Source organism: Ruditapes philippinarum, unplaced genomic scaffold, assembly GCF_026571515.1.
Source record: "Ruditapes philippinarum isolate M1 unplaced genomic scaffold, ASM2657151v2 ctg3503_1_1_1_1, whole genome shotgun sequence".
Lineage (NCBI taxonomy): Eukaryota > Metazoa > Mollusca > Bivalvia > Venerida > Veneridae > Ruditapes > Ruditapes philippinarum.
The window spans coordinates 46,748-61,445 of NW_026865979.1; the positions used below are offsets into that span (position 1 = coordinate 46,748).

At 31.6% G+C, this 14,698-nt stretch overlaps 1 protein-coding gene across 1 annotated transcript; it reads right to left on the minus strand.

Moving 5' to 3' along the window:
• On the minus strand, positions 1 to 13,795 carry LOC132730931 (uncharacterized). The gene is made up of 3 exons (XM_060717012.1): positions 8,389 to 13,795; positions 3,393 to 3,490; positions 1 to 1,760 (listed from the first exon to the last, which is right to left on the minus strand). Exon 1 carries the CDS (start codon positions 10,969 to 10,971, stop codon positions 8,653 to 8,655), a length of 2,319 nt encoding a protein of 772 aa, XP_060572995.1. The 5' UTR covers positions 10,972 to 13,795; the 3' UTR covers positions 1 to 1,760; positions 3,393 to 3,490; positions 8,389 to 8,652.
• Positions 13,796 to 14,698: the final 903 nt, after the last annotated feature.

The following is a 14,698-nucleotide window of genomic DNA, read 5'->3' on the forward strand; positions in this document are numbered from 1 at the left end:
AAAAAATCCAAATTCCATTGCAAATCTATAGAATTGTTACTTTTTAAAGAAAAATCTGATACAGTAATGTAACCAAAATTAGTTTTCAGTCAACTTTTATCAATTAATCTTATAATTATAATTTCGAATATTGATTCACTATGCCCGATCATAGTTTGTAGATTTCCTAATTTGATTTCAAATTCATGTATAATAAATTGTTACTTTTCAAAGACAAAACTGATAATGTAACGTAGCCAAGATTAGTTTTCAATATTTTTTGATTGATTTATCTTATTATTTGAATTTTGAAGGGTGATATACTATGCCAGATCACAGTTGGTAGATAACCTAATAATGTGACACAACTGAGACATCTTTTAGTAAAATTCGTCCGACTCCAGACCATTCTATTTGAAAGACCCTGTCTTAATTAAGATATAACCAATAGCAAAATGCAACATATACTCTATTGCTCTTTTTACTGTAGTTATATTGCAACTTTCAAATTTCCTTTTCCTTTTTGTAACGTAAAAAGTAGTAAATCAACAAACTTATACTCATCAAAATTACCATGGTTCAAACAATAAAATATTGTGTTTCTTTTTTACAAAGCTAGTCATTATTTAGTGATATGTTTAACTATTTCACTCTAAAATGGCGGAACATAATTTAAAGGGACTCCACGGAGGTATAAAAGCCTAAAAACATAACATTAGAATTTCTTACATAAATGAACTGGGGTGCTTTAAACAGAAATATATGCAAAGATAGTAAAGAACTATACTTTTAAAATAAATCGAAAATCGTAGTTTTATGCTTTTCTTAGCCTAATTTGAGTGAAAAGCGTTAAAACGCTTTTCATTTTGGGTCATTTTTTTACAATTTGAATAATTATTATGGAAAAACGAAGTGCGTGAATGATCTGAAAGTTTGCACAAAGATTTGTGGTCTACACATACATCAAATGGTACATTTATCTGGAAAAAAATATTTTCAGTCCCATCATGTCAAAAAACCTCAGTGGAGTCCCTTTAATCTTATTAAAATAAAAACAATTTAAATCATACTTTTTTAAAGTGAATTGGTCTACAATAAGAGATATAAATACCATAAATAATTATTTTATAGTAAGTATTTAGAATCATATATTAAAGCAAACCACAAAAAATTGTATATGGGTGTTGTTGGCAAGTGATAGATACATGATCCGATACAACATATTAATATATAGAATATGTGTACTAGTATAATAAAGTGTTTTAGAACAATTATATATTATGTCCATACTAAATCATTTTAGAACTCTATCAACATTTCCAAAACATATCCAAAATGCACATTTCTTATTGTCTAATTGTGGTCGTGTTATCAATATGTAGACCAATCCACTTTAATTATAAGCGTTTTGTTACAAGTTTCATTTGTGTTTTCTAAATGTATGTGAGTAGTTCACAAACAAAGTTTTCAGAAGGATATTTTTAAATATTTCACAGCGGCCTAGGTAAAAACTTTCTTTACAAATGTAAATTCTTCTTGAAGAAAACAAGTTTAAGTATAAACGATGCAAAAGTTTGCTGGTCTGTCTTTGATTCAGCAAGGTACTAGAAGATTGTACAAGGTATTGGTGATGCACTGTTTTAAAACAATATTCTTTTGGATATGTTTCTGTATTGCCAGGAACCAGGTGTAAAGTTTTCATATTGGACTCTAGTATTCATATTGGACTCTAATAGAAGCATAATCATCATTGTCACTGTAGATTTACTTGAGCTGATTATCTGAAAAAAAAGTATAAAGAATAAAAGAGAAAATTCAAAATATAAGTGTGTAACAGTGTAGATTACAGGATTTATTAAGAATAATAATATATATTTATGTGTTTTATGATTCATACACATTTAAGGTGAACCTAAGTTAATGCAAATCATAAAATTCCATACGCGTAAGTAACTAATCTATTTTTTAATTAATTTTATGTAAACTATGTTTTTTGATATTATAGTGGCATGTGTGAACATTATTTTTGTTAATCAAATTAAATAACATATTTATCACACACCGGTGCCGATTTTGCGACTCCGTATTAAATATGGTATTGCACGGTCGTGCATAAACTTTGACGTGACATCATTAGCGTTATACAAACATAGTGTAAAGACGCGCTAAATGTTAGCGTTATACTATAGCCGTTCAATGAAGGATGACTCTTATTTCACTTTAAACGGTCTTTATCTTGGGTATGTGATAAATAGAATATTAAATTCGAGTAAGTTCATTACTGAATTTATTACACTCGTTGAATTAAATAATATTATGCCTGCAAGAGGCTCGCATAATATAATTTTATTCAACTCGTGCAATAAATTCAGTATTGAACTTACACTCATTCAATATCCTCTATATAATACATCTCGCCCAATCGCCTATAGGTCTCCTTCATTTGTAAAAAATAGTTGCCATTAAGTGATAGAAATATGGATAGAATATATTGAAATTGCCCTTTATATGGATCATTATATCTCCACGACCTGACATATGAGTAGAACCACAGACCTTCTGTAAGCAAATTGAATTGAATAATACATATTCTGCCGGCCAGCTGAAATGAATTATTTAAGCATATTAGCAGGAATACCATCTGTAAGCAAACTGAATTGAATTATTTAGGCACGAGCTGATATCAGAGTAGAATAAGCCAACTTAATGGAATAATATAGGCATGATCTGACAATTTCAGAGGGGAACCTCTTGCATTCCGTGAAGGAACTGAATAAAAAATAACACCTTCCCCAAGCCAGCTGAATTGATTTTTTAAACATAAGCTGGTATCCGAGTAGAACCAAAAACCTCTGTTAGCCAACTGAATTTTATCATCTAGGCAAGAGCTGACATCTAAGTGGAACCACTGTCTTTTCCAGTCATATTAATTTAACTATTTGACATAAGCTGATATCTGTTTAAGAGGCACAAGCTGATATCCGAGTACAGTCGGCCTACTGAGTAAAATATAGGCATGCGTTCACATCACAGTATAAACCTCGGGCCTACTGTAAGCCATTTGTGCATAATAGCTGACATCTGAGTAGAACCACGGCCTGTTGTCAGCTAAGTGAATTTAACTATTTGGCCTAAGCTGATATCCAAGTAGAACCACAGACCATTCCTAAGATAACTAGTACCAAACTATGCTTAAGATGTATTAAACTCAGATGGTATTGAAACTCGGTTTACAAAACTTGGCGTAAAATGAAATATTTTTTCAACAATTTCCCAAAGAATCGTTCATTTATAAATTAAATTGGTTGAATAAAGCAATTGTCTTTTGCATGGAAGCTGTCTTCGATATTTTATTTTACTATCTTTATTTGATTTCATAGATCTGTCAATCATAAAGATAATTTAAGACTTACCTTGTAACAAAGGAACATGGTATTTTTGTTGCTCGAAATAATCTATAACTACACAAATCCTAATTCTGCATCACAAAGATTTTGATCTTTAAAGGCCGCTGAAACGAGAAATAAGACACAAGATTAACGCATACATGTATTTTATTAATGGGGAAATTTTGCACAACAATGTTTTATTCTAATGTAGTCCACAGGTGCTCGTCCAGTCTTGGTGCCCATATAAAAAATGAAGTTAAATAAAAAAACAAAAAAACAAAAAAAAAAACACACATCAAAAAAACTATTTTGGGTTGAGTGTAAGAAAAAAAAAAGATTTTTTTTCTTATATACCATTACTACGTAGTTGGAGGAACACGAAATAATGTTTCATGCAAAACATCTAAGTTTTAGGCCCTTGTGAATTCAAATGATTTTTAAAGTTTTATGTGTTTATCAAAAATCAATGACCTTTTAATCCAAAAGCTATAATTTAACAAACATTATTCATTTCCACTAGAGTATGTGTCTTGACAAATATCTAAGATTAAACCTTCATTGTAAAAATGACTTTAATTATAAGAAAAAAATTATGCCCCCCCCCCCTCCCCCCACCTCCAGACTGAGTCAGTTCTGACCCTAGGGTTACTTTATGGTTTAAAAATTAAAGGAAACTGGTTGACAGGCCAGCATTTAATGTTATTAAAGGAGACACTTTTAAAAGTAATTAATAATTTAAAGAGTCTGGCAATTAAATTGTTACAAAAAATAAAAATCTAACGAGAATATTTCTGAAAATAAGAAAAGAAAAACAATCCTTAAATATTTTTGAAATTAATAAAATGTATAGGAGATAATAGACGGTTAATTAATAAACTGTGTTCACCTATGTATACAATTACATGCACTATGTTTAAAAAATATTTTATTTTGATTTAAAAAAAAACTATTTTGGGAATAAAAAATGGAAGTGGCTAGCCGTACGGGCCCGTACGGCTAGCCAAAAGTTCTAGCCGTACGTGAGTCACGTACGACTAGCCTGGACACACTGTATTGGCTAGCCGTACGGCACTTTTCAAAATTATATGGAAGTCGAAAATGCATATGTTATTTTGTGTCTTAAAATTTAAACGACGATTTTAATCAAATCTCCGCATTTGTCCTAACTAGTGTGTTCACTTTAATCAAGATGCCCCGCAATTTTGCAAAAAAAATAAAAAAAATGAAAATACGACTAATATAACCTGTACGAAATTTTGGCACGGAGTCTGGGCGGAATTGGCACGGAATTGACACGGAATCAGTGATTTCTGGGCGGACCAGGAACGGAAACGCAAATTCCGTGTCATTCTGTCTCACAAGAAAAATATTTTGTTCACTTTTCTGGGCGGAAAACTAGAAAAATTCCGGCTGGAATTTTATTTGGAGCAGAATTTATACTTAAACATTTCATCTTGGACAGAATTTTCAACTTTGAAATTTTCTTGGGAAGGAATGGTCTTCACTATGGGCGGAATTCTATACTTAAACATTTTTCTTGAACAGAATTTCACATATAAGATGTCTTAATCATAATTGTTAACTCTTGTTTTTGCACTTGCAGACAATGAAATTTTACCAACTGTACTTATTATTTTTGTTGAAGCATGATACTTGACCAATAATTACAGGTGTATTTTTAGAATAAATAGGGTTATTTTTTAGACATTAAAATATGCCTAAACAATGTTTTTTAAATATTGTGGCAAATGATATATTGTCAGACTAATTTAGCAAATATTTTTTGTACTGAAAAACAACTGTAATAATCTTAGTGTAGAACTTTAAAACATTCACCTCCAAAATGCTTAAGTTTATAAAAATAACATTGAAATAAGAATGCTGCTTAAATTTGAATATCAGGACAGCCACAGAACAAGATAGTGTGCTTGCCATTTTAAACTCTAAGAAATCATGATTTTGTTATAAAAAAAAATAAGCAAAAACAAAACAAAAACATTGCATGAAATAATCTCATATAGTATGCCCTTTTAATCTATATAGAATTGATCAGCCAATATGCCCAATAATTGCTTTCATTTAGGTAAATAAATACTACAATATATATCCACTGAGATTTTACACTACACAGATCAGAGCTCTGATAAAACTCAACTGACCAGCAGTTTTCCCACCATCTTAAATTCTTTGCATGACTAATTTACTCCACTGGTCATTCCAACAGATCAGGCTGTTCCATTGAATTATTTTGGGGAGAGATAACATTATAAATTTCATATGCAGAAATTGTCTAGGACATTGCAATTTTTTTTGTTCAGAAATTTGTAATGATTTTTAAATTCTATATATATATCTATTTGTTACTTGAATTTTTGTTACATTCAATGAATGAAGGTTGAGATGATGAGTAAATTAACCCTGTTTTACATAATGATTGACCTGTCCATGCAGTTATACAGTTGTGAATTTTGAATTCTAAGATATCTGTGTCAGCAAAAACACTGCAAATAACAGAGGATGTACTTGATATTTTAACAATTTTGGAGATATACTTTTGTTTAAGATCTCAAAGTGTTTTAGTATTGGTATGATAAATAAGTGTGAAAACATGGGACAAGGAGATGAACAACATAATCTGGTAATTATAAACCTTTAGTTACATTAATGCTGAAACAAGTTTTATATCAAACTTATTATCAATGGTAGCAAACTAAAATTTGTAACAAGAGGTCAATGTTGTTTTTATATTTTCAACTTCATACATTTATTTTTTTCTGATAATTGTTTTAAATCTTTATTACATTTTTAATGGCTGTAAAATATAAATTATTCAATGAATCTATATAATGATTGTGTGTATTGTATAAATTAATAGCATGTAGTAGATCTTTTTCATATCCTGGAAATTAAACAAATTAAGTCAATTTGATTAAATAGGAATAAATGGTACAAATTCAGAAGTTTTGTACAGCTGAACAGGGTCATCATAATCATTTATTATTTTACATGTATGTGTTGTGTTTCCAATGGAACAATCTAAAATTACATTTTACACTCATATTTTCAGACTGGGAGTTAAGTGCTGACCGTGAGATGCAAGGTGTGCAGTATTAATCCTGAAAAGGTATATTTTTAAATCTCAATACTTTACTATTTAACATCTTTCCTTAAAAAAATACATAACCAGTAATAAATAGTGTCAACAAATAAAGCAGTTAATTAATTCTTATACAGAGCAATTCTTAAACACTTGTGCACTGAAATAAGATACTGCGTAAGCTTAAGTATTTTTGAATATGCACAAGCACTGTTAATATTTAATACTGTTGAAACATAAAATTTGATATTATCAAAAAATATGAAATATAACTGCATATATTTATGCAATCAAACATAATTCATTACTACATTTTTGTTTAATTTATTATTAATTTTATTATTAAAGGTGAGCACAACCACAAGAAGTTCTTGGAAACACAGGCAGTGGACTTAAAACAGACATCAATTAAAAGAAATAGTAATTTTAATAATCAGAAACATTTGAAACAAATTTATGATTGAAACACTCTCAGCAAAAAAAATGCAAAAAAAACAAAGTGTTGGATTCTAAGAAAACCAGTACCTACCAAAACCTGCAGGTAGAAAAAAACTGTTTGTGTTATAGTGAATGTATGGTATTCTATTCTGTATTTGGACTAAAGGATATGTATTAAATTTTGTGAAAGAAAATTTAATGTGATACATAACTGATAATTTTATCCCCAAAAAATGTGATCATGTTAAACTCATAAAAATTCCCCCCCCAATGAATTCTGTCCCAGAATTCCGCCCAGAATTTTGTTTGACAATTCCGTTCCAAAATTCCGTTCCGAAATTCCACCCAGAGATTCCGCTTCAAAATTCCGCCCAGAGATTCCGCTTCAAAATTCCGCCCCAAGATTCCGCTTCAAAAATTCCGCCCCAACTCATTTGCATATTTCGTCCCAATTCCGCCCAGAATCCGTCCCGTTTCCGCCTGGAATCCGGCTGGAATCCGTGCCAAAAGCAAATGGTTTAACACTTGTATATTTTGGGGAGAATTTAAATTTCTGGGCGGAATCTGCCATTGAATTCCGCCTCATTTCCGTGCAGAAAATTTCGTACAGGAAGCGTTGTATTATCTATCTTAATAAAATTAAGTGCCAAAGTTGCACGTTATAACATCCTTTATTTTCATGCTTATGATTTGTATGAAAGATGAATTGTTAAATCTGTTAATTAAGTACATGGATCGAATAAATAATGATCGGAGGGGAATAAATAAATAAATAAATAAAAAGAATATTTTAAAAAAACGGTGAAAAGGAAAAATAATTTAATAATGCAAACTTTCCTTAATGATGGACGATGGACAAACTTCTATACCGTCGGTAATTGACGCGCAATTATCAGAGCCCAACAACAATTATTTTCGGTGTTTTTTGTTTTTGTTTTTTTTTTCAATTTAAAAATTAAACTTAATGAAACAAAAAAGGATTACTATCAAAATTTTGTAAACTATTTCAATTGATGTTATTTAACTGCAACCAAACGCTATTTTTTCTCGACGACTTGAGATGACAAAGTACATTCTTTACTGTAGCCAATACGTCGATTAATCTCTAAAAAGTAAACATTTTTGACTAAAATCCTCGCTTAAAGTCACAATTAACATATGCACTTTCGCCTTCCATATATTTTTGAAAAGTGCCGTACGGCTAGCCAATACAGTGTGTCCTGGCTAGTCGTACGTGACTCACGTACGGCTAGAACTTTTGGCTAGCCGTACGGGCCCGTACGGCTAGCCACTTCCATAAAAAATCATGGTAAATATTAATTAAAAAGTTAATTTATTTATATCAAATATATTTTCAAGAAAAAGTTAATAAGAGTATTGTTCACTGTTAATAATCTATTTCAGTTCTTATATATGCATGTATATATAAAAATACAAAAAAAATATATAAAGGTAATAAAAAACATTCAATATAAAATCACTCACCTGTTAAATATTTTCATATCCTAATCCATCTTTGATATCCATTGAAATTCCGTGAAAACTTCCTTGAATTATTTCTATTAATTAAATGTTTTTATTTATAAACAATTGTCACTTAAATTATTAATTGAAAACGGAAGTATAAGAATGTCCTAATTAAAGTTTGATGAGTCGCCATTTTGTTTCTAAGTGTCCATATTTAAATTGTTTTCATTTAAAATCATTGAAGTAATTTCATTAGTTTATTGTACAATGTTTTTCCTTTGTTTATTCTTTACTTGGTTTTATTGTTTTGAACTCAATCACCCGTCCCCACAAGTCGTCGTAGTCTTGTATCACATGAAAAGTCTGTGAACTCCGAATATTTTTTATAACACGTCTATATTCTGTTTCCGGTTTAATGGCGATCATCTTTACTGTAACTGACTGCGGCAGAGTTTTCAGCACGGTAATAAAGTTCTGTAAACTTTCTGCGGACATTTCTATCAGCACCAACTCCACACGTTTAATATTCACCATGTCACGTGACAGTAACAATGAACTTTCATCATCTAGATTGATGAGCGACAACCTAACATAAACTAATGACGGTGTTGTTATATTTAATTGTAGTCTCCCAGGTAACGTGTCCAAGTCTAACTTTGATAGAGTTGAATGTTGAGACAAGTGCAAGTTCATCAATCTCTTACAATCACGGCGGTAGCCATGTTCTTTACAGTCTAACTTCCACAATGTTAACTCTTTCATTGATTTTTGAGCGGAGATAAAATTGTAAAATGTTTCCAGTATTTTGTGAGATAACGTGAAGCTGTAAATATATAAATATTGTAAGTTTTGTAATCGCGCTAAATTTTCACACTGATTCTCTTCATCATTTATCCATGTACCATACCGCAAAGTAACGTACTGTAAACTGGGAAACAATATCCGGTTTATCTCAGCCTCCTCCTTGCTGCCACAATCATAGTAAAGTTTCTGTATATGACTGAGATCTGTGAGAGAGAATAAATCTATAATTCCACGTAAACTCCTGAAAGTATATCTGATGTATATATAAAGTGATTTTATGTTGGTTTTATTTTGTTTTAATAAACGTTGTAACAGCTTACTGTTCACGGTGCGCCAGTCAATGAAGAAATCTTGTAAACATAATTGAATATTTTCACTTTCAGGCATTTCTTGTAAACACGACATGAACATTTTCTGTATGTTATACAATGGAGTATTGTACACTATCTCGCGACCTATCCTAGTTCTATAGTCGCGTGTTTTCTCGTCTTCATTTATCACAGCCATCAAATCATTTGATATTTCACACATCAGGTCAGCATTCATTCCACTTATAAATTCACACATTTTTGACATGTCCAGAATATCTTGAACATTTCTACATTTTTCTACAACAGTTTTCTGAGCGTCACTTTGAGAACTTATAAAAATGGCGGCAAAGTATTCTTGAACTGTTTTGTGAGAAAACGATACTTTACTAATTTCTTTAATTAAAGTTTTACTTCTACTTTCTGACAGTATTCCTGAGAGAAGACTTAATTTCATGTCGTCTGCTTTGAGATATATATCAGCAACCATTCTATCAAATAAAAGCGTATTTTGTCTGTTTTTGTTAAATAATGTTTGGTAAGCTAGTTCTGCTAATGATGTTATAAGACTGTAAAACTTTTTACAAAATTCATGACTTTTGAAGTAACCTGGAATTTCACTGGCAGACGATTCACGAGATGGTTGAACTTCCGGGTGTTTCTTTGACGTTCTTGATAATAGAAATTCAATGATATTGGTGTAAATTTCATGTTTTGAGTTTCCTATAGGAATGTTGTTGCACCACAGGCAAACTATATACATGAGGAGGAGTGGGATCACCTGCATGTGCTCTAGGCGACGGTCACGTATCACTTTATTGAAGTCCCATATTTTACTCTCTAGTACTCTATCGTCACGGACACTTGTCATTTTTCTTATAGCATTTTTTTCAAGTTGCCGCGTAGAATCTGCACTTAATTGAACCAATTCTACTTTTTTGTTTATTTGACTTGTTTTGAGATTTGCGACTCCGAGTTTCCACGGTCGAGTTGTCGTAAGGATAACACAATTATCACGTACGTATCGATGTGGGATTTTTTCTGTTACTTCGCTACAGCTATTATCAGGGTGATTCCATTCATCAAGACCGTCCAATATTATCAAGCATTTTTCTCTACGTAAAACTTCATCTTGTATTGCAGAAGTAGGAAGTTTCCTTGTAATTTGCTGTTCAATCATATCGTCAATGTTGCAAACAGAGGTACAGTCTCTTAATAAAACCAAAAATAAGAACTTGAAGTCTAATAACGTTTTTAACTCGTCGTCTTTAAAGCAGGCGTAGTTTTCATCGTGACAATGAGCTTGACACCACGTGACTGCAAGATATTTTGAGAAAGCAGTTTTTCCAAAGCCTGCATCAGCTGATAGATAAATTTCTTGCTGATCACCACTTCCGGTTAAAAACAGGTCTTTCAAAGACTTGATCGGTGTTCTCTCCTCTTCATGACAAGTTAGGGACTTCTTTTTTACAGTGACTATATCTGGCATCACGTAGAACCCAGCTAGATGTGTCTCTATTTCTTCAAGAAGCGGTGACAGAGGTATTGAACTACACCTTTTTCTGTAGAATTTAATCAGGTCGCCTTGAAGTTCTGAAAATAGAGTAGAAAAACGTGTTAATCAGTGACAATTCTTCTATATAATATATGACATGTTTCTAGGTGTTAACTGTTTCCTAACATTAATTTTGCATGGTGAGAATCAGGAAATGCATACGGCAAATAAGTTTAACAATGCATAATAATAGTGACATTATGCCCATCTAAAGGTATATAGTGAGTGAACAGGTAAGAGTCAAAATAAATTTTCATTTCGCCATAATTCTTTTGTTTTAATAATTTACTTTCATAAACAATAAATAACCACCGGATTCAAACGAACTTTCAGTAAATATCATTTATTATTTACCTGTAACGTTCAATTTATAAAGAGAGTGGGGCAGTCTTTCTATATTTCAGGCAGATATTAAATTTTATCCTAAACATTTTCCAATATAATCTATTGGTCAAACATCATTTAGATCTATACAGTCAATCCTTTGAAATATAAAGTCAATTCAGCGCAACTTGACAATGGAAATATGAGCATAATGTCACTTTAACCCTGTTTTAATAATTGCATAAGTTCATATACAAAAGGATTTTTCCCCCATCGTAATATTAAATACATCGTATGCTTGAAAATAAACATTTGAGCCGCGTCACGACAGAACCAACATAATGCGTTTGCGACCAGCATGGATCCAGACCAGCCTGCGCATCCGCGCAGTCTGATCAGGATCCATGCTGTTCGCGTACCAACTCTTTTACAAGTAGCAGTATGGATCCTGTTCAGACTGCGCGGACGCACAGGCTGGTCTGGATCTATGCTGGTCGCAAACCCATTATGTTGGTTTTGTCGTGACGCGGCTCATTTTACTTCTTCATTAATGCAATCAAAACATACGAAATGTGTTTGATATTGTACATGTATAACTTCAAAATGGCATTTGGTATCCGTATTATGCACATAACAACTGAATATCTGCGACACCATAGTTTGGGAATCATGGACAAATGTTTCAAATTCCTGGGAAGGGTGGGGACAGGAAGGTGGGGGGAGGTTACAGTTTTGGGACTTTAAAGTTAATGTCTCAGCAGTCTGATCTATTGTTTTGGAATGTTGTTAATCTAATAGTCAAACCTAATACACAGTTGACATACTGACTAGTTTGGAAAAAAACACACTCAAAAACTGATTTAAATATTTTATATGCTGGTCAAATAAGATTGTATGTGTCAATCACATATTTGGTCATTTAATTTTTGATACAAAACTATTATTTATTCTGGTCTGGATCCTAGGAATTTAGGGGGGTCGGACTGGACCACAGACACTTGGGGTGTGGAGCTTAAAACACCTTTAAAATCCAAATAAAATGTATATTTGTCAATCCCAGCACATGTACTGATCATAAATATCAAAAATCTTAATATAAGCCGTTTTGAAAAAAAAATCAAATTTCAACGTCTATAATAATAATAATAATAATAATAATAATAATAATAATAATAATAATTATAATAATAATAATAATAATAATAATAATAATAATGTCTATAACAATAATAATAGACGTTACGCCTCGGGTAACAGTATTTTCCTCGGGATGATATTGTTACTGTTACCCACACACCCATTTTCACCGTAAACATGTCAATGCAGTGAAACATATTTTCCGTATTTTCACTTTCTTTTAAATTCATCTAATACATCAATTTTAAGGGTGAGTCTTTAAATTGTAATGTAAAAAAATAAAAATCAGTATATAAAAAACAGAAAATTCAAGTTTTTTTTTATATTAACAGGATTTATTTGCATCTTGTGGTATGAAAATTATCATATTTCACTCGTGGCTACCGTCAGTCATGAAATATTTATTTTCATACCACTCAATGAATATATAGAAAAAAAACTTGAATATCCTCTATACAGTATAATAGCATAAACAAGCTAAATGAAATCAATTGCAATATATTGAATAATTTACTAAAACTGAAAAAAAAAAATGAATTGTCGTCTGCTATCACTTCCGGCAGAAAAATAAATGAGTGTAAAGACACTTTTGAAAGAATTTAAAGTAGAATGAATCACATTTCAATAAATAAAAATCTTACCGTGGTTACCACTGGTATGAAATAATAGCAGAAAAAGAAAATAACGAAAAACAATTTAAAATATGCCATCACTGGTGAATTTGCGCGGACTACTGAAACAAACATAACATATCTATAAATAGAAATTGATTATATCTTGACAGTGCCAACCAAGGAAGGATCAATAATTAGGTAAGAGGGTGCGCAGGGTGAGCAATGTTACATTGAAAATGTTGCATTATCGTGGAAAGGGTCCGTTTTTACCACACAAAATCGGTTTCAGAAACATGCAAGTTATAACAATTAATGTGAATTCATGTGACTCCATCTTCTCTTAAACTACCTTCTTTTCGGTTGGTTTTTAATTCAATGTTATAATGTTGACTTTCCAGCTTTACCTTCCCTAGGTACAAACGGATACCTGAATAGAACCACCCTAAGACGTTCCATGGAATGCTGCCACACATTTAAGAATCAAATCATTTGCAAAATTCGAATCCAAAGCTGTGAGGACCTTAAACCGGTCGAAGACGGGCAATACAAAATAATAACACATCCATGTTTAAATTCATGGAAAGAAATATTCCCAAAATATAATTTTTCCTTCATTCTTTCAACTTAGTTTAATAATGTATATCCAGTAACGCCGGAATGTGAAAATAACGCACGATTCGTGCAATAAGTAACGCAGAATTGTGCAATAAATGGCGGCTACCTGACAGGATTTCCAACGCGGTAAGTAAACTGGCCAATATATTTTTTATTGAACCGAACTGTAAAAATGAATAGCTGCATACGGCTGCAAAGACATTACTCTTTATCCCTCATCAACATTACTTCCACGAAATTGTTTACTTTTCAAGATCATTCGTGAAAATGATGACTTGACTACCTTTTTGAGCGAGATTTTGGCTTTTTGCCGACTCTTATAAGGACAACAATGCATATTATTCCATAAAATTTAGATTTTTGGTTAAATTGAAATAAGCTGATAAAATTGAATTCAAGACGTTTTTATGAGGTAACGCCGATGTACGTGAATAGTGCTCCGCGGTAACGCCAGAAAATGTGATTTTTTCAAATATGGTACTGAACTGTTACACAGGTTTAACGCCATTAATCGGCTAGTATCAGCACTTTCCAAATATATTCTGGTGGGGGAAACTTTAATTCACTTTATAGAGAATTTATTTTAGTTTGAATGCGTAGAAGACAGACACAGTCTCGAATCAGTCCCTGAACAACTGGTGCATTATTTCAGGCATAAAATATACATTGATAGTTTGCTATTACTTTTATATTCAATTTATTTGCAAAGTAAGTTTACTGTTCTTATTTTCTAACAAGATCAGACGTTGGCAGCATGTTCACAATAATAATTTTATTTCAGGAAACAATTGTCAAATTGTACTAAGTTACAATATGCAATCAAAATGCTGAAAGTTTGTCAAGATCTAATTATCATATATTTCTTAATGAGTTACGGAGAAAATACATTGACTATAGGTAAAAAATAACTTGTTTATATTCGCCGATAAAAGGCGTTAAAAAGAGGATATTTGTTTGTTTTGCATGTAAGA